The following is a 20984-nucleotide window of genomic DNA, read 5'->3' as shown; positions in this document are numbered from 1 at the left end:
CAGCGCCGGCCTTATTCCGCTTCCTCCCTCCGGCCATCGAGGGGCGGAGCGTCGGCTGCGCTGAGGTGGCCGAGGGGAAGCGCGAGCCAACGAGCGGGGCGCGCGCCGCGGCGGGCGGCGGATTGGCTGGGGCAGGCCAGAAAGGGCGGCGGGGAACGGAAGGGGCGGGGCTGAGATGCCGGCTGGAATTTCTTGAGCGGGGCGGAAGGGAAAGCGAGGGAGAGGTTCGTCAGTTTGGGAAGGGGAAGGCGTCGGGCGTTGCGTAGGTCGAGGCCCAGCGCCGCCTGGGGAGGGACGTTACGTATGCGGTCTGAGAGAATGGGTAACTACAACAACCCTGCGGTGTGGCCCCGTGTTGTTTTCCCGCCCCTCTAAAGATACCGCGGCTGACCCAGCCCTACAAGGCGTTCCTGTGTCCCGGAGGGTGGGTTTGAGAGGGAAGCCGATAATAGTCGTCTAGGCCAGCGGCTGCTTTAAGATGTGTGGACTTCCAAATCCCAGAATTCCCCAGGAGAATGTGGCTGGGGAATTCTGGGCATTGAAGTCCATACGTCTTGAAGCGGCCAAGGTTGAGAAACACTGGCTGAGGCTAATCTAATCTTATTCCTTTTCCCCACAAGAACCTGATATATGTATTTGTTGGATTTATATCCTTTCATCAAGGATTTCAAGTCTGTGAACATAGGGTTCCCTCCTCCCGTTTCCCCCACAACAACCCTGTGAGGTAGGTTGGATTGAAGGAATGGGACTTGGTTGATGGCTGTCTTGCACTAAGGACAGGGCTGCTATCCCATGTTGCAAGGGAAAAGCAATAAAGGAGGAGGGGTTTATGCCACTCTGTGACCCAGTGTTATTTTCTCACATTGCAAATGAGAGAGAAAAAACTGCATCCTGCACGTCTAGGGGTGTTACTGAGCATCATCCAGAAAAGCCAGATACTTATTGATTCAGAAACACTGACTGTGTTCACACAACATGCTTAACTTAAGTTAACCATTGCTTACTCAGCTTTCCCCAAATCCATCTAACCATGTTTAAGCATGATGTGCAAATAAAGCTGCTAGGTTTGGACCTGGATAAAGGTGTTGTACAAACAGCCAGAGTTCCTGCCGGGGTGAAATAAAGGGGAGATGAAAGTGGTGATTTGTTTTTTCTGTCCAAACTAAATATATTTGCTAGTTGCCAAAGTCACGAGTGCAGATTTGAATCGGAACTGAGTGTAGAGAGCCATGACTAAGATTTGTAAGGCGTCACCTGTCTTGAAGAAAATATTTGTATGATAAGCTGTTCTAGGGACTCATCCACCAAATATTACATGAAATACGTTTGTTATCTATTACTACGTGATTGTAATCTCACAAAATTCTGTTCTTTTTTCCTGCATGAGGCTGATATGGCAACTCAGGCCATATCATTATCACTAATTATGACAGAAGGGAGTGATTGTTCAAGGGAGATATATCTTATCTAGGAATTCCAGTACTAAAAATTCTCTGAAAGGGTTGGTAGTGATACTGAGATGTCAGTGGAGATGGTAGGGCCGTTTTTTTTTTACAGGAGAGGATATTTGGTAAACTTAACATGGTTAAAAAAATTAAGTCCATGAAAAATTGTTTGCCTGCCACATTTGGAAGCAAACTCCTAGATAGCACTGGTGCTGCAAAAACCTGATGTTGGAGCTTCATCTAGTTAGCATATTTCTGTGTAGAAATTCCATTCTGAGGGGGAAGCAGATAGAAAATAGTAAAAATGACAATGGTAAAGACTTCTTGTAATGGTTGAAGTGCCAGGTCCTCTACTTTGAAATGCTATCTAACAAGCAGAAATTCCACAGATGTAGTTGCTGTGAGCTTTGTAGCTCTCATTCAAATGCCAAATTTATATCTGAGCTGATCCACTACAGAGCATGGGCAGAGTGGGGAATTCAGAAGTTTCAGTATTTCATATTTTTTTCCTCAACATAGAAAGCTAGTGTTGGAGAAGGAGGTTCTGCTTGTGAAATTATCTGGAATAAACTTGACATATAAGATTGCATTGTTTAAGAAAGCTTTCATGTGATGTTGAAAAAGGAGTTGTAATTAGGTGAATGTTTCTTGGAAGGGAACGGACGAAACTTCAAAAGGCAGAGAGATTTGATGGAATTCCTCTGATGAATATAATGTTAGGGCAGACTTCTGTGCAAGTCCCCTCTGCAATCTACAGTTATTTTAAGATTTAATACTTAAGTGAAATACAGGGTTTTGTTTTGCAAAGTGCTAATGGCTGCATCTTTGTTATTCACTTTGGCTTGTCTTTGTTTTGATGCTTTCTATGCTCTATAGCAAAGAACCAGTTTGGTGTAGTGGTTAAGCACCAGGCTAGAAACTGGGAGACTATGAGTTCTAGTCCCACTTTAGGCACAAAGCCAGCTGGGTGACTTTGGGCCAGTCACACTTTCTCAGCCTTGGAAGCAGGCAATGGCAAACCAGTTCTGAAATCTTGCCAAGAAAACTGCAGGGATTTGTCCAGGCAGTTGCCAGGAGTCAACGCTGACTTGAAAGTACCCCCCCACCCCCCCTCAAAGAAGCTCCATAGCAGTGTTTCTCAATCTTGGCAATTTGAAGATGTATGGAATTCAACTTCCAGAATTCATCCAAAAAGATGAACTGAACAAATTGTATGCTGCTCTCTAGTGGCAACAGTAGGTTGTATAAAAGAAAGGAAATAGATCAACTGTTGGATTTCATATTTTGAAAAATAAAGACTTGCTTATCTTCTACATCTGCCTTTGTCCCAACATCACTAAAAATAATTGAAACCTGCATAGCTCGTAGAAGAATTTAATCCAGTCCAATCAACAATCTCTTCCAACACTGATGACATGCCAGCTTTTTAAACTTCTGCTCCTTCTCTGCTTTTCCTGATATTCAGGGTGGTGCATAGTTCTGGAGAAACCATAAGCTTGTTTGCTATTTTATGACTTTTTAGTTGGCCCTTACTTTATAAAAGTATTACATTACTGTAGTTTTTGGGTATTTTCTTATGGGCTTTGCACCGTGATCTTAGTTTTTAGTTTAAGATTTGTGGATTGAAAAAAAAAAACTGAAGCTAATTAGTCTATCAATAGTAGAGTAATGTAATAAACTGTTAAAATGCAAAAGGCTACTTAATGACATTCTATTATTGTTCTCCTCCACAGAGTTCAGGGCAGAATAGAATGTATTCATTCCTCACAAGAATTTTGTCAGTTGAGGACCAGTGGCATGTTGGAGATCCTAAGTGCTACATGATGTCTGTCAACCTGCTGAGTTTAATGAGTTGTAAGTGGGGATGGGAATGCTAAGCCCATTGAACAGGGTTTAAACACAAACCTCCTCAGTTCAAACCTGGCTTTTTATTCATCCTCCTATATTAACATAAAATATATAGTGAGCATAATCCAGTATAATTACAGGATATTAGAGTAAAATTTTGATTCTTTCCAGCACTGATAGAAATGTTGTTTTCCCGTGTAAGTTTTATGTAGTCTGTTACATTTGGGGGGAATTTTAAAAGGCAAAATAGATGACTTCTCTCAACAATTCACATCCCAAAGGCTGAACATTTTGAACTCAGACACTTGTTGATACCATCATATCGCTGACCATACTCCTATGATCAGTAGATACCAGTTTTTAAAAAGCCCTGACCCACAAAAAGACTATTCTCTCCTTATGTAGAAGGCATTCAGTCAACTTATTTTTTCAGGAAGAAACTATTGGAGGATTGGTTTGATCAATATTTGCCTGTTAAGCACTTCAGAACTTTAAAGAAGATGTCAACAACTCTTTCAGGTAAGTCATTCTTCCAAGACAGTTTATTTGGTACTATTAGCAACAGCCTATATGGTTTTTTATTCAGAAAAGAAATGGGAATGCCATAACTGTATGCATGGATACATTTCATTATTCTTTGGGATTTGGACCAAACTTCATAAAACAGAATGTGAAATAACAAGACTGAAATTAGCTTTTAGTTTGGGGAGAAGAAGCCTTACTAGAAATCAGGATTAACGGGTTTAGTCATATGGAACATTTCTTCAGAGCTAGTTGGAAGCTTGGTTGGAGCAAGTATGAGAGAAAGAAAAAAGCATGATAATTCCTTGCATTGAAACTGGGGTGGATTAATTGCCCACTACAAGTGGAAAAAAGGCTGCAATGTATGCTGTGACATTTTCTCTATTCCAGTGCTGCAGGAGGAACTGGTGTCTGTTGACAATGAACTGCAGGCATTGGAAATCCAGATTCAAGATCTTCTTGAACATCAGCAGCAACTTATTCAAAAGAAGACCATCTTGAAGAAGAAAATAACACAGTTTTCTGGCACAGAAAGTGGGAGTAGCAAAGATACTGAATCAACAGCTGAGGACTGGAACAAAGAAGGTCTCCAAGTTCAGGCTCAATTTTTGTTGAGTCTTTATAATGTCATTTAAGTCAAACAGTGATCTAATTAACATATTCAGTATTCAAAAGATTATCACCACTATTAAATACAAAGGCTGTTAATTTTATGTACATCTGTTTTTCAATTAAATGAGATGGAAGCAGCACAATTCCTATACTGCACATTGTGCATATCCATAGTTCATGCATAGTTCAGTCTCTTATTGCTTCAGATGAATCTAAATTTGGGACAGATTCTTCACTGGTATGTTAAGCTGTCACAACATTTTGACACACAAATAATCACCAGTTTGATGTTCATTTAGATCAAAAGAACTTGGCTTTAGTTGACTTTTTCATAGTTGACTTCAGAATGGAGAATTACCTTTGGTTTCTCAAAAGGATCTTAGCATGCTGGCCTTTGATTCTTGTTTCTACTGCACAATGAGTATATTGGTTGTAGAGGAGAGAAAAATGGAGGTGGAAAAGCAAATAGTTCTACACCTTGTTTTCTGGCTGAGGCTTTCCAACTGAGTGGTCCATCCCAGTACAGTACAGTACTTTCAGTTTGGGGAGTTCGAAGTTACTTTAGAAAACTTGATTCACTGTTGTCCCTTTGCAGAAAAAGCTCTTTAACTGTCTTTCTGTTCTCAAATGAACCTCAGACTTGTTTTTAAATGTTCTTTTCCCAGACTTTCCATGGTCCACAAAGATTAAGGATGTGTTACAAAAGAACTTTGGCCTCCAGAAATTTAGGCTCTTGCAATTGGAGACAATTAATGCAACAATGGCAGGAAGAGATGTATTCCTTGTCATGCCCACTGGAGGGGGAAAGAGTCTGTGTTATCAGTTGCCAGCAGAATGTTCTCAGGGTAAGTACCTGGGCTTTGTAAGTCAAGCAACTGTTATTGGCTGAAGTCAGTAACAAATAATGGATTCATTTTGGATAATGTTCTAACAGCCATTCCCAACCTAATGCTCTTCCGATAAGTTGGGGCAGATAGATAGAAAGACATTTTTCCTCCCAAATAGTTATTTAAGGGAATTAACTTCCATCTGCTGATAAGATTAAAAGAAAACAAAATAATGGGTAAGAGGTATAAATGACTGCAAGCATTCTTGCCAAAAAGTAATAGTTGCTTTTAATGCTTAGCTTTAAGGTTAATGGCTGCTTGGCTAGTCAGTTTAAGCCTTTTTGAACAGCAAAATAGGACAACTCGTTCTTCTTCCTATTGCTTCATCTTCATCCAGTTTTGTTCTCTCCTTTTTCTTTTCCCAATCACCACCTGGTTTTTTGGGGGGAGAGGTTCTATTTTACTGTTCCTTCTGAAAGAGGAAGAGGAAAGGGAAGGGTTATATGTGCACTGTGAGTTTCTATACGTGACAGTCTTGTGTGTTTTAGAGAGAATGATTGGCAGGTGCAGTTGGGGATCAATATTTTTGAAAGTGCACCTTATTCTACAGGCAATAAACTTTGATTGGTAGTTATTCACGTTTTTTGTCTTGTCCCTGCCTTTTGGTTGTAGCGTGGCTTCAGACATGTACATGTATATGCAGACATATATGGATACACAATGTTCATCTATTAAGAAGGGAATAATCTCCAGGATGAGGAACATTCACATTACAGACATTTGTGCCCAATTTCATGCAGTTCAGTAGGGAAGAATTACAGCATAGAATACAGGTAGCCCTCGGTTAAAGTCAGCAATTGGGACTGGAATTTCCATCTCTAAACAACACAGTCGTGAAGTGCAACATCACGTAACTGTGCTGCTTAGCAACGCAGTTACAGCACTTCTGGTTGCTGTCGTTAAGTGATTCCCGAGCCTTCTTTAAGAACAAGGTCATGTGGTCACCATAGTGACCTCCTGCCGGCTTCCCCATTGACTTTGCTTGTTGGAAGCTGGCAGTGAAGGTCGCAAATGATGATCATGTGACTGTGGGGATGCTTTGATGGCCGCAACTATGAGAACTTGTCATAAGTACCATTCATTCAGCATTGTCATAAGTTCGAATGGTCACTGAATGAGTGGTCGTTAAGCAAGGACCACCTATATTTTGAAATATTTGAGGTGTTTGGATGCCATTACCAGACTTTTAAATACAGGTGGCTCTTGGGTTATGATGGCAATTGGGACTGGGATAGCCATCATTAAACGATGCAGTCGTAAAGTGTGACATCACATGACCACTTAGCGATGGCAATCCCGGCAGTCCCAGTTGCCATTGTAACCTTAGGATGCACAGGTTGTTAAGTGGGAAGAAGCAGGAGTTCTAGGTAAAGAGTGCGGCAGGGTGCCACAGGTGGGCGCTGGGGGCTGTGGGAGGGCTGGTGGTGGCTGCAGGAGGATGGGGAATGCTACAGAGTACAAGATCCCTGGGATGTCATACTCTGTAGCAGGCTCTTTGGGAGAAAAAGTGGCAGGAGCAACTTACTGGGGCAACTTGCAGCCTTCCCTGCCACCTTCCCCATTGACTTTGCTTGTGGGAAGCTGGCAGGGAAGGTCTCAAATGGTGATCATATGATGTCGTAATTGTGAGCTGGGCATTTGAGCACCTGGATTGCGATCACGTGACTGTGGAGACACTACGATGGGCGGAACTTAGAGGACCAGTCATAAGTCCATTTTTTCAGCACTGCCGTAACTTTGAACGGTTGCTGAATGAACAGACATAAGCCGAGGACTACCTGTAAGCCACAGAACTATAGATCTGTAGATATAATGCTGAAGAGGAGGAGAGATCTGAGCTATTCCTGTTGTGGATTAATGTGTTGTATGAGTGTGGCCATTATTTGGTTTGGAATCTTAGTCTAAGGACCGGGAAAAGTTCATATTTAGCAATAAACATATCCTTAATTATACGCATCTTGTTTAACTACGTGAACTGTGGCTCTTGACATTCTTATCTCAGAAAAAGAACAGGAGATATGATTCCAAAACAGAGTCCTTTTGAAGAAATTTTTAATAGCCTTTTTTCTACAGTATTGATCGATTATTTGCCTGCAAATTGGTGTCATCACATAGGTAGACCTTCTCCAGGATTATTTGTCCTCAACCAGATCCTTCAAGTCTTCCAACAGGGCACCCATCACCAATGTAATCAAGTCCATCTACTTTGCTGCTGTCGTCCTCTTCTCTTTCCTTCCATCTTTCCCAGTATTATATGCTTAACAAGAGAGCTAGGTCTTTGCCTAATATGCCCAAAACATGATAATTTGTGCCTGGTCATTTATGCCTCATGAGAGAACTGTGGATTGATTTGTTCTATAATCCATTGTTTATCTTCTTGGCTATCCATAGTATTCTCAACCACCACCCGAGTTCAAAAGCGTCAATACTATCCTACCCTGTTTCTTCAAAGTCTAACTTTTGCTACCATAGAAAAACCATTGCCTGCACGATTCTGATCTTTGTAGGTATAGACATAGTACAACATTTGCAGTATTATATTCCTCTATTGAAATTGAAACTTAGGTATTAATCTGAGATAGCAATAAGTTAAATTCAAGCTATTCCCACTGTGGTTAGTGTGTTGGGTGAATGTGACCATTATGTTATTGGAATCAATTCATGTTTAGCAATAAACATATCCTTAGTCATTCCTAATATATGCAGGTTGTGGCTCTTGACATTCCTGTCTCTGAACAAGAACAACAAATATGATTCTAAAACATGAGCATCCTTTTGAATAAATACTGAACAGGTTTCCTTCTTCAGTATTACATTTTTCTATTAAATGAAGATGTGCCAACAAAGAAATTATATTTCTCCAGTGACTGAGTCATGTGATATCCTTTTGTTCCAGGCTTCACACTTGTGATCTGTCCTCTCATCTCCCTTATGGAGGATCAGCTAATGATGTTAGACCAGCTGGGTATATCAGCAACTTTACTAAATGCTTCCAGCAGCAAGGTATGGCTGGGTGCCAAACTAGTTACTAGGCTTGGGTGTTGTTGTATAGACTCCCCAACAGAGATGTTTGTTTTTGAAAGCAGCAGCCGTAAGTGATTGAGATTGCTTGTGAACCCATGGCTCTCTGTTATGTGTTATAATGGCTCCCAAAAGCCTCAGCCAGGATGTCCAGTGTGACAGTTGTAGGTGTGAAGGACCACTTCTCTGAAAAAGAGACTTGGATTAGGCACTTGTTAAAAACAAAACAAAACAATGATTATCATACTTTGGGTGAATATTTGGACCACAGTTTAACACAGTGTTTTTCAAACTTGGCAACTTTAAGATGGGTAGACTTCAACCCATGCTGGCTGAGGGATTCTGGAAGTTGAAGTCAACCCATCTTAAAGTTGCCAAGTTTGAAAAACACTGGTTTAACACATTACCAGTACAGTCAGATGCATGGTGCATCTGTGCCCAATTTTCTGCACCTCAGTCAGGAAGAACAACAACATAAACATTAGAAAATGATATTTGGAAATATCTAAGGTGGTTTGTGCCTTTGCCAAAGGCTGATTGCTGAGATGGATTGACTGACCCATACTGAGTCAAGTCTTAGCATTTTCTAATGGACTTGAACAACAGCAGTAGGAAAGACTTCTTTTTCTTTTTCTTCCCCCACAGGAACATGTAAAGTGGGTTCATGCCGAAATGCTGTCTCGGAACTCCCAGCTAAAGCTTATTTATGTGACGCCAGAGAAGATAGCGAAAAGCAAGATGTTTATGTCAAAGCTAGAAAAAGCTTACCAAGGAGGACATCTGACCCGGATTGCCGTGGATGAAGTCCATTGCTGTAGCCAGTGGGGGCATGACTTCAGACCTGGTATATTAAATTAACAAATTTAAACAACTTAAACAAATTATTCTAGGGATTATTGAATGAAGTGGCCCAATAACCTTATTGAGTATGTTTCTACTTATTTTGTGTTTAAATTTTCCTGAAGTTCAGGTAGGAAGAAGCTTCTGGGAAGTCTTGTGTCCTCTTGAAGAATTGTCTGGTTGGACAGTTAAGCTAATACAGTGACCGCAGACAATTTTTTGTGGCCAAAGGCTTACACACAAGGATATCAAACGGCCTATGGATTGTGGGTCATCCACTTCAATTGTGTGCAGTTGAAATGGAAGTGCTACTAACCATCTGTTTCAATAGCTTCATGCTGTTGCTGGATTATGTCCTATTGTGAGCAGCTCCTTGTATAGGTGTAACATTTCTATCCCCCTTTTCAATATGAACGTTTGGATATTGTACTAGTTTCTGTGAAACACCATGATGGAAAAATGTATTTTTTATTGGAAGTGATCTTCCTTGTACAATCAGTCTCCCCAGTTGCTGGTACACTTTTAATTCTTGCTGGAGAACTTGCTACAATGAATTGTGGCTTACCAATAATCCTTCTTAAAAGATGAAAGATTTATACAATCTGAAGAGAGACCAAATAATATTGCATGAAGCAGTTGAAATCTGAATACTGATGCAGACAGAAAAAAGGCATTTTAAATTCAGATGGTTTCCATTAAGAAGACATCTAGTTTTATTTTCTAGTATATCATCCTACCTGATGTGGAAATCTTTTTGATGTTTCAGGGAATTCTAAAATGCTGGTTAGGCTTATTTGGGTCTTTCCCCCACCTGTATGAAATGATTATGAATATTATGTCACGTTCAGTGCTTGCCATACAGAACTGCAGATTGATAGTAATAGCAAATAACAAATGTTCTGGAAAAACATGTCTGTTATTACTGATCTTATTTAGGGGATGGGAAGGGAAATAAGATTCCCCAGAACCCAAGCTTTGGAAAGTTTTTTATTACTAAGAGAGAGTTATTGTCTCTTGAAATGAAAACTTAGTAACCTAAGTTTTAAACATTATTTTATGTATACTTTCAAGTCAGTTTTTACTCCTGGCGACTGCCTGGACAAGGCCAATTTTTTTGGCAACATTTTCAGAAGTGGTTTGCCACTGCTTTCTTCTTCCTAGGGCTGAGTGAGAGGGACTGGCCCAAAGTCACCCAACTAGTTTTGTGCAGTCTCCTGATTTCTAGCCGGGTGCCTTAAACCACTACACCAAACTTGTGTATATTTAGAGGAATATAATGGTGGTAAACATTAGGAACTCTTATCATGTAACATCTCTGCTCTTCTCTTTCACATACATCCAGATTACAAATTGCTTGGGATCTTAAAACGGCAATTTCCCAATGCTCCATTGATTGGATTGACTGCGACTGCAACAGGACATGTGCTACGTGATGCACAGAACATCCTTTGCGTGCAAAAGTGCATCACCTTCACAGCATCCTTCAACCGGCCCAATCTTTATTATGAGGTATTTCTGTTATGTTAGTTCCCCACCCTTTTTCAGACTACTAAAATCTATTCTAATTTGCCCTTACAGGTAGTCCTCGATTTACAACCACAATCAGGAGCAGAATTTATTTATTTATTAAATTTGTACGCTGCCATCTCCCCCAGAGAGTGACTTTCCGTTGCTAAGTGATGCGGTTGTAAAGTACAACATCACCACCTGTATGTCTTCTGGAAGAATGTCCAGGCTGGATCTCAAATCTGGAGATCATTATATAATTTGTCCTTTCTGCTTTCATTGCTCTTATTTTATTTACTTAGAACAGTGCTTTAGAATCTTGGCAACTTCAAGATGTGTGGACTTCAATTCCCAGAATTCCCCAGCCAGCCTGTTGGCTGGGGAATTCTGGGAATTGAAGTCTACACATCTTAGTTGCCAAGGTTGAAAAATACTGACTTAGCATTCCTTACTGAAAGACTGTTTCTAATTTTAAATTTATATAAGGCTTAAATGACTTAAAAGAAGGGATTTTTGAATGCCTTTAAATCATTTTAGGTTCGTCAGAAGCCATCATCTGCTCAGAATTGCATTGAGGATATTGTGAAACTCATCAGTGGAAGATACAAAGGCCTTTCAGGTGACCACTCTAAAGACTCCCTTCCTAGAACATGTTAGCATCTTTGAGGGAGCACCATTGTTAGCCTCTTCCCACACCTTATCTGAGTACTAAGGGCATGCACAAAATAGAAAATGTGTTTTGTTTTGAACCTAACCAAACAAACACATTGCCTTCTGGAAGTTAAGGACCTGCTGTGGAATTTTTTTGCTCTGGGTTTGAGCTGAAGCAAAATTGTCAGCAATGGTGGAGTGATTTTATAGGACAAAAAGCCAGAGCTGCCCCTTCCATCTTCCTAGCGCTCCTCTTTCCTCCCTCCCGTCAGCTGCCACCACCAGCGTCCCATCATAGCAAATCCCAGTGGCCTACTTGCCTCTTCTCTTTCAGTGCTTTCACCGCTCCCTCCCCTCACTTCCCCTCATCCACTGCTGCCATGGTTGTGATCAAGGAAACCCCTCAGCCTTGGCTCTTTTCTGCTATTAAGCCTTCCCTGCCTCTCCCCTCTGCCCCCTGGAAGTCCTTCTCCCAGGAACAGCCAAGGTTCGGCCCATATCAGCCTCGTGTGTGTTTCAGTTCAAGCATGAACCACCCAAAACCAACTGTTCGGTTCACCAAACGGAACGTTTTCTTATCCCTTCTGAGTGCCACTATGCTATATGAGTTAAATGCCCCTGTCCTTTGCTTATATTTAGTCTTACTTATTTTGTTGATACAGGAATTATCTACTGCTTTTCCCAGAAAGATGCTGAACAAGTTACTATGAATTTACACAAGTTGGGGATTAAAGCAGGTACTTACCACGCCAATATGGAGCCCAAAGATAAGAGCAGAGTTCACAAGCGGTGGTGTGCCAACGAAATCCAGGTGGAGTCTGTGATACAGAAGGTTTTTTTTAATTCAACTTGGATGACTTATGTCCTGATTTTCGTTGCCTTTATGTTTCAGGTTGTTGTGGCCACTGTTGCCTTTGGTATGGGAATCGATAAGCCAGATGTGAGGTTCGTAATACATCATTCAATGAGTAAATCCATGGAAAATTACTACCAGGAGAGCGGGCGTGCAGGTATACTTAATTGAGGATGTATTCTGGGGAGAGATTTGTGTTTCCTAGCTGTGGGTGAAAATTTATCTTTATTTATTTATTTTAAAAAAAAAAACATTCCAGGTCGGGATGACCAGAGAGCTGATTGCATCTTATATTATGGCTTTGGAGACATATTCAGAATCAGCACTATGGTGGTGATGGAAAATGTGGGGCAACGGAAACTGTATGACATGGTTTCCTACTGTCACGATATGAGAAGGCAAGTGGTTTTTGTGACTGATGGGGCTGACAGGTACTTTGTGGGTTGAAATTACTGTCCAAATGTTGCTGGTGAAGTTTGTGTAGAATTTGTTCAGTTATATGTTCCGTTGTTTTACTGAAAAGGTAACTGGGTTGGTTGGCTGGCAGGGAATGTGTTACTTCTTATACATCTTCTTGCTGTTGATAGAATTTTTATCTGCCCTCCAAACTGTTTTTTTCTTTAAATTCATATTCCTTCAATGGTTGTAGATGTTTTTGAGGTCCCCTTCTCGGCCGTATAAAGTTTGGACTGGTTGGGTTCACACCTCATGCAAAACCATAATTTTTAGCCTGTGTTGAATAAGGCACTGTTGGCTGGATTTATATATCTTGGGGATAAAGCATGGTTTACAAAACACAGTGATTGGGTTCAGAGGATGAGCTAATTGAAAATCAAATCACATTACAGCTTACCACAATGTGTGAGTTCAAATAAGCCAGTTTCAGCTTGAAAAAAACGGTTACTCTCTCTTCCCTTATCAATAAGCATGTTGTTTCCCAGATCAGTGTGAGTCAGTTTGGATCTATTGTTGGACCAGGCAAATCATTATGCATAAATTGATTGATTGATTATGTACCATCAAGTCATTTTCGACTCCTAGCAACCATACAGATAGATTTTCTCCATGACAGTCTGTCCCTAACCTGGTCTTTCAGGTCTTCCAGTGGTGCACTCATCACCACTGTAACTGAGATCCACCCACCTTGCTGCTGGTTGTCCTCTTCTAGCCTTAGAAATGCATACTTCTTTCCTTCCCCTCTTCTCCTTTGTCATCCTGAAACTTGATCTTGCATAATTCCTGCAGGGTTGCTAAGCATGGCTAATGTTAAGGCAGAATCCCTGTTAACCGAGATTGTAAAACATGCAAGTTAAAGGGAATTATGGTACAGATCTAGTACTCAAAGGTGGGTAAGGAAGAGAGATGTGGAAGGATCAGGGGCTAGGCCCTGCTTTGCAAAATCATGATTTGCAAAGACCGCCTTCATAAGCTTTCAAGGTTGTGTGTAGAGCTAGTGCGGAGATGCTGCGTTATGAAATACTTAAGGTGCTGGACTAAGACCAAAGGGACCCAAATTCAGATACACCCTTGATTGGGGAAACTCACTGGGTGACATTCCACTCATCATCCCTTAGCCCAGTCTGCCTCATAGGATTTATATTAAAGGGGAAAAAATGGAGGAACATGTGCTAAGTATATTGCCGTAAGCTCCTGAAGAATGTAAATTTAACCAGTACATACCCTAGTTTTGATAGGAAGACAGTTCTTCCAGTGAAACAAACTTTTTGTATTAATGCGATGGCACTTTTTGCATCTACCCTTCATCCAACTTTGGTAGTATCCAAAGGTGTATCCATGCGCCAGTTCATGCTTAATCCCATGTAATTCCATCTGGAGAGTGGTGCACTTAAAATGGGAATCTTCGCTCTCCCGTAATCACAGCTCACGGTCATGTGACCAATATGTGGGATTCATGCACGTGCCTAAGGCCCTGTATTGATCTAAATTGTTGAAAGAAAAAGAATTCCAGACAGACAAGTGGGTGTGAAGATTTAGTCAACAGATGCAACTGAAATAGGAATGGAGGCTTCTTTGTTGGCAGCCCGTTTTCAGCAGTTCACTTTTGGATTCAGTGCGTGGTTTATCTGCAGTCCTTCTCATTCAACATTCTTCTGTCCAATACTTTAAAGACTGGTAGTCTGTGGGTGGTGGAGCGAACACACCCATTGTTTGCTTCTGACTTTGGTATTTCTGCTGCAGGTGCCGCCGAGTCCAGATTGCTCATCACTTTGATGAGGCCTGGGATTCTGCCAATTGTAATAAAATGTGTGATAACTGCTGCCAAGAAGAGTGTAAGTGGGGGAGTAGGGGAGAGAAAAATGAATGAAGGGAACCGCTACTAAATCAGTTTTTCCAGAGTGGAGTTTTAAGAGTGTTGAAGATGAAAATGATAATTTGCATAGGCGTAAGCTGGTTGTGAGTCTGGATCCAAAAATCCCCTTGCACATCTCTGCATTAGTTCAGTCATTAGTGTAACGGTTCACCAAACACAATTAGAGATTATTAAGAATACCGTCAGACTTTCCTGCTGATGAAAATTAGTGTAGCATAGCATAGCATTCACAAATCAGATGAATAACAATTTCTCTATCAGGGCTTATAAGGCATTTGCGTAAGAGGTCTGTTTGAATCATATGCAAATGAGAAAGGACCGGGCTGCCCATTTTGGATAGCTGAAGTGTCTTAGGCATGAGTTATCCTTTTATGCTCTTCCCAATCTAATACAGTGGTACCTCGATTCACGAACTTAATTCATTCCGCGACTCTGGTCGCGAACCGAATTGGTCGTGAACCAAATCAAATTTTCCCATAAGGTTCAATGTAAATACGGTTAATCCGTTCTGACCCCTCCGAATTTGGTCGCCAACCGATTTTTGATCGCGTCCCGAATCAAATTTCCCCATAAGGTTCAATGTAATTACGGTTAATCCGTTCTGAACCATATGTTTTGTTTTTTTTAAACCGCAAAAATATGACACAAAGTACAGTACGGAGAGAGAGAAAGCTAACCTTGCTTGATGTGACTTCTGGCGTGGAGGACAGGAAGGCAGGCGGGGAGGCGGTTACTGCTTGGAGGGAGAGTCCCCCTCCCTACAGGAAGCCGCGACCATGTGTCACGGGAGGGAAAATGGCTCTGGATCCTGTTCGTAACCCGATCTGGCGTTCACGAACGGAGGCAAAATTTTGCGAACAGAGCTGTTTGTGAACCGAATTGTTCGTGAACAGAAGCATTCGTGAACCGAGGTACCACTGTATTTACTTAATCATTCCTATTTCACAATTGACAGAAATTTATAAGATAATCTGAGATGACACCATTTTCTTTCCCAAGTTGTAAAAGAGTGTTGTAATCAAACACCTTTATTGATGTATATTTTCTTGAGATTTAATCGCTAAAATGAAACTCCTAATATCTGGAGTACTTCTGCAGTACTTCTTCTTTAGCAACTTTTCTGTCATTCTGGAAGTCTGCCTATCTGAGGATTGAGCAAGGAATTTATGACTCCAGTATCTCTCATTTTTATGGTCCTTTTTGGTGCTGAGTTCCTCTGATAACAGCATTTCACATTCCTTAACCATTCGAATTAGCCATTGTAGAGTATTCCCAGAATCCTTTGTTTCCTTGGCTTGGAACCAAATGTGGTTTGTTTGGAGATTTTCCATATTTGAGTCACTAATATTTTGTTCAAACTAACCTGCATAGGGGGCAGTACCTTCGTCACAGGGTAAAAATATATAGGTGTTTTTTGTCTGGTTGTTTCTCAGTTACTTTTTTTCAGATCCTTCCTACAAGGGTGAGGCTTGGTACACAATATGCCCAACCAGGATTTTTTCCAGGGACCTAAGTTTCTATCTAAAATGTTCTTCAACTTACAAAGAGCTTCATAGTTGAGATTAAGAAATGGAAGGTAGTCCAGCAACAAACTTGTGCTTTCATCCATAGATCCTAATATTAAGGACAATACTAGGAATCTGAAGGAATATTTAGAAAGCTGGGCTCAGCAGGGAATACTGAATATTTCTGTACCTTGCATGTTCCAGCTGTGGTTAAAAGCTGAAAGACGTAAGCCTTTCAGTTATCCTTTCTCTTCTTTGGAGTACAGATTAGTTTAAAGGATTTACCAGTGATTACGTGACTGGTTTGTGGAGATGAACGTCCAGGGCATTATTGATAGATTTGGATAGGCTTTCCTTGATAGGCAGGATTTAAATTCGAGATGCACAGTCTGGAGCCCTGATCTCATGTGTCCCCAGAGCCTCTGAAAGTTGTTGATGCAGCTGATCACTCTATGAGAAATGTGAAAGATTTGGCCTGTTGACAAGAGAACCTGCATTTTTCAGATTTGTTTGGTTCACTTTTTTCTTACATTGGGCCACTCTCCTGGGTTTTTTGTTTTTCTTCCATGTTTTTCTTTCTGTTCTTTTACATATTTAGAAACATGGGAGCCGATTACACAAAAGGCCCTATGTAGGGCAGAAGCTGAATTTAATTACTGCTTTTATCTTTTTAGCTTTCCTTGGGATTAATATTTGGTCATTTGTGTTAATTTCCTCCTCTCAGCATTTGAGAAGATGGATGTGACGGGGCATTGCAGGGATCTCATCAAGATTTTAAAGCAAGTGGACCAAATGAGGGAGAAATTCACTCCTCTGAAATTGATCGATGCTTGGCTAGGGAAAGGTCTGTCAAAACTGGGATTAGAGATTGCTGCTCCCAAACTTCCCCGTGATGTATTAGAGAGAATCATTGCCCATTTGATTCTGCAACAATATCTGAAGTAAGTCTGGTTGCTTTTCTTAACCTGCCTGTTCTATGCAACCCACAAAAATTCTTTATCAGCACAGTGGTTGTGCCTCTTTCACAAATCGCTAATTTTAGCAATCGGTGCCAAATCATAGTGCATGTCCTGTGAAACTTCTCTAAATCCTTATTTTCTGTTAACCAAGGGCTTTGTCTTCCAGGGAAGACTTCAGTTTTACAGCCTTTGCTACAATATCCTATGTGAAAATAGGACCCAGAGCGGATCTTCTGAAAGATAAGGCTCATGTTATCACTATGCAGCTGATACTGAGCAAAAATAAAACTGCTAAGGTGAGACCATGTAATTTTTTTTTCCTTAGAGTTCAGCAACAGTATCTAGTAATTCTAGCTGTGGTATACTTCAGAGTTAATGTTCCTGGTAGCTTACATTTCTGAGGAGTGCATTAGGATTTTACTATTCCTATCTTCACTTGACTTACGATCCAATACATCTTAAGAGACAAATTAAAAATTAAACGGCCTTTCCAGAAATATCAAGATAGTAATATTGAATTCTGGACCAGGCAGCTCTTTCTTGTTGGAGTTGATTTCCCAAGACAGTTCCTGTTAGCCTTGAACCTTCCAAGGGTAACAAAACTCAATCAGATTTGAATTTTGATGGGGCTGTAGTTTTCCTTGTACCAATGAACTTGTAGCGAGAACACTGCCTGTTTCAAAATTCCACCCCTATACTCTTTTCCCCTGGATGTGTCCCTGAATGCATGTTTGAGTAAGGAGAGCAACTTATACAAGTGACTGCTTGGTGCATGATTTACTCGAACAGTTAGAGTAGGAGCTCTGTAGTCACAAGGTGTTTCAGCTCTGTGAAACTCGCAAGCTGGTGTGAGCCGTTGAAGAAGTTAAAGGCTGGTTGCACTAGCTGCTGCATTAAATGCCACCATTCTAAAACATGACATGTGCATCGGCTAAATGATTCTGTGATCAGTTCCAAAGAGCTGTGGCATAGTCATAGGTGTACATACTTCAAATATGTGAAACACATTGGCATCACTGGCTAGTATTGGTTTACTGTATCTCTTGCTAATATTTAGTTCTAGGGAAGTTAATCTGTTGCCCTCCAGATGTTTTGGTCTACAGCTGCCAAAAATCTCTTGGCAATGGCCATACTGATTTGGGTTGATGGAAATGTTTGGAAGGTACCAACTTGCCTACTATTAGTCTAATCAAAGCAATGTCTTTCCTGTACCTATAACGTATCACGTGGGGTCACGTAGAGTTGGACACAACTTAACCACTGAACAACAACAACCCATGTATAGTTTATACTTGACTGAATATGTTAAAAATGGCTTGATCAACAGGTGAAAAGCTCTCCGTTATCCAGTCCGAGGACCCCAGGAAAGAAAATGAAGGTTACATCCCAAAAACAGGAAGGTGACCCTCCTTCAAAGGATCATATTAAAGCAAAAAAGGTCAAACTTATGGCTCATGAAGAAGATGAGCCTGTGATCATAGAAGATTAAAAAGTGGGGTTTTTGGACAACCTGCACATCTTTGCACGTGGGGAAGACAGGCCAGAGAGTCAGGAAGATGAGGTTGGAGAAAGCAGCTAGGCCACCCAAAGCTGGCTGCTCACAGCTGCTACTACCTGTTTACAAAGTCATTTTGGCAAAAGAAAATGCTTTTCTAGCTTTTTTTTTAAACAAACAAAAACAATACAAGGTTTTAAAAATACAGATATAAAACATGAGGTAATAGACCTGGAGGTTTTGAGGCAAGTACTAGAGTCTTGGGATACAGGAAAGGAAGTGTAACTTAAAAAAAGGCACGGCTTTCCGTGTATAAAATATTCCAATTTGCTGCTGAAATAAAAATGCCTTGAAATGAAGCTCAAACCTTGATGAAAATGTTCATGAGTAACTTCTCTTTGATAACTCCGGTGCGCAGTTTATTTTGATGGAAGTGTCTAATTTCAAAAGTAATTCCTGGAAGTCAAGTGATCCAGTGATTGGCCATAAAAATCCACTTCTGGAATAAATATTCAACAGGGAACTCAGTACAGAGTGCTTCTGATAGTGTGTTTACTCTACCCACCATCACTAAAAGACACATCTGAGTGGATTTATGTAGAATGAAGTTTCCAGTTCCAAATATCAAGTGAAACTGATCCAGTATTTTTTTAAATGGAGAAGAATACTTGAAGGCTTTGGGTTCTATTACTTAAAGAGGCCCTTCCTTCATCTGTATAAAACATCTATGAATATAGAACACAGTTCCATTAGTATTATGTTTCCACTTTTTAAAATCATCATAATCAAAGGATCATGTTGATGTTGTCTTGAAGATGTGACTGGTATTGTGCAAGCATTCAGGCTTCCTGATTATATTACAAAACGATTCACTCTTGATAAGTGGGAATGAAAACTTTGAGCTCAAGGTAGCCCTTTGTTTTTTTTTTTAAATTCAGCTAGTTGATGGGGTTCTTATATGAAGAAGACACCTCCAGGATTTAGAACATGCCTTGCTTTCTACATAATAGAAATAATATTTCAAAGTAAATGTTTATTATCAAATTGGAGCAGTTTCTGAACCCTAGTCACCCTAATAGTATCTGTAAAAGGTTTTAATTATGGCTTATGTCTTAACACATGTCAATTAAAACCTTTACATAGTCTAGTGTATTTTCTCTTGAATTTTAAAAAACTACAATGTATTGTATTATCACATTAAAGGCATTGTCCCCAGAATATCGAGAAGCTGCCTTGAAATTCTGAAGATTGTCCTGAATGTTTAAAAGGAAAATGTGATTTTCCTTGAGGTTTTGCAGAAAAGAGTTAGAACATAATGGGTGCCTAGTGAAGGGCCTTCACTCATATCCATTCTTTATAGAAAACTCTTTTAAGTATGTGAGGATGGATTGTAATAGTTTAGGCCTGTATAAAAACAGACTGGATCCCCACATTGCACTAAGCTTGGCCATGATTTTGTACAATGTGAATGAGGTTACAGTCTTGAGCAAATGTTGCTCCTCAGGGTATCATTTGCTAGTCTAGAGGAGTGTTTCTCAACTTTAGCAACTTTAAGATATGTAGACTTCAGCTCCCAAAATTCATGGCTGGCTGGGGAATCCTGGCAATTGAAATCCACACATCTTAAAGTTGCCAAGGTTGAAAAACACGGGTCTAGAGGAAGGCGTGTCAAATTCTAGTGATCTTCCTAACTTGTTCCCGCTATTCTGATCTTCTGTTTCATGCAGCCTGCTTCTCCAGCTTGGTACCTGGGGGCATTAGCATCCTGCCGTCATATTCTTTAGGTCAGTATTTTTCCTTGGCTTGAAAAGAATAATTTTTTAATAATTAAGAAAGCCAGGAAGCTAGCATGCTGAAAGTCACCTGCCTCAAGCATAACCTGTATTTTCAGGAGAACCTCTGAAGCCCACAGGTATTTCAGATCTGGGGATGTTATCACTGGCCACAATTTTGTAAGTGGGCCAGTAACATGCTCTCCATATTTCAAAAATTCCCCTTGGCCAAAAGGCTTAGGGACTCCTGTTCTACAGCTGTCCTTTGTCTTCCATATTATTTCCAGCTCAGAAGAATGAAAACCTTTTCAGATGATCTCCACCAGAAGGCTTTTCTCACGGTCTTTTACAAATACAAATCACTGTTATAAATTAGGGTTCCTAATGTTTTGGGGCCAACAGGCACATTTGAAATTCAAAGAATAAATCTGAATTTTTTTTCACAGAGCACCAATTTGCAATAAAGCAAACTGCTGAATATTAAATCCCCTACTCTCAATTCCCTCTTCGTACGGAGGGGGGAGTAAGTGGACATATTTTTAATACTGCTGTCATACAATCCTCCTCCAATTTTACCTGCTAAATTGCCTGTGGGATGGTCTTTATGTTTGGAAATAAACTTAATGCAGCAGATTGGGCTTTCAGAGCATTCAATCTAATTCCTTAAATAAAGTTTTATAACAGTTAAGCATTTTACATTTCAGTTTTGAAGGAGAGGAGGGGGATAAGCAGAGGT

General features: G+C 40.4%; 1 protein-coding gene across 7 annotated transcripts; it reads left to right on the top strand.

Annotated features, from left to right (window-relative positions):
• Positions 1-47: 47 nt before the first annotated feature.
• On the top strand, positions 48-20891 carry RECQL (RecQ like helicase). 7 transcript variants are annotated; one of them, XM_088141338.1, is made up of 17 exons: positions 157-224; positions 621-724; positions 3179-3299; positions 3727-3812; positions 4206-4400; positions 5093-5272; positions 8211-8317; positions 8981-9179; positions 10518-10684; positions 11219-11300; positions 11995-12143; positions 12225-12342; positions 12445-12583; positions 14385-14476; positions 16747-16963; positions 17148-17277; positions 18309-20891. In XM_088141338.1, the coding sequence occupies exons 4-17, from the start codon at positions 3794-3796 to the stop codon at positions 18468-18470; spliced, it is 1956 nt and encodes a 651-aa protein (XP_087997464.1). In that variant the 5' UTR covers positions 157-224; positions 621-724; positions 3179-3299; positions 3727-3793; the 3' UTR covers positions 18471-20891. The 7 variants fall into 7 exon arrangements, with proteins under 7 accessions (XP_087997466.1, XP_007420991.1, XP_087997464.1 ...); XM_088141340.1 differs by lacking the exons at positions 157-224; positions 621-724 and adding an exon at positions 48-65; XM_007420929.3 differs by lacking the exon at positions 621-724 and having other exon boundaries at positions 97-224.
• Positions 20892-20984: the final 93 nt, after the last annotated feature.

Source organism: Python bivittatus, unplaced genomic scaffold (assembly GCF_059951505.1).
Source record: "Python bivittatus isolate LINGU-HERP-01145 unplaced genomic scaffold, Pbiv_v1 ctg000330_np1212, whole genome shotgun sequence".
In the NCBI taxonomy this organism is placed as follows: domain Eukaryota; kingdom Metazoa; phylum Chordata; class Lepidosauria; order Squamata; family Pythonidae; genus Python; species Python bivittatus.
Note: the sequence above shows the minus strand (reverse complement) of the source record. Positions and strands in the feature narration are given on the sequence as shown.

Bases quoted from the DNA above. Each gene is read 5' to 3' on its own strand.
- RECQL (XM_088141340.1), top strand. The intron at 8,318-8,980 runs GTATGGCTGGGT...CTTCCCCCACAG, and splicing joins TAAATGCTTCCAGCAGCAAG to GAACATGTAAAGTGGGTTCA. The intron at 12,584-14,384 runs GCAAGTGGTTTT...TTTCTGCTGCAG, and splicing joins TACTGTCACGATATGAGAAG to GTGCCGCCGAGTCCAGATTG.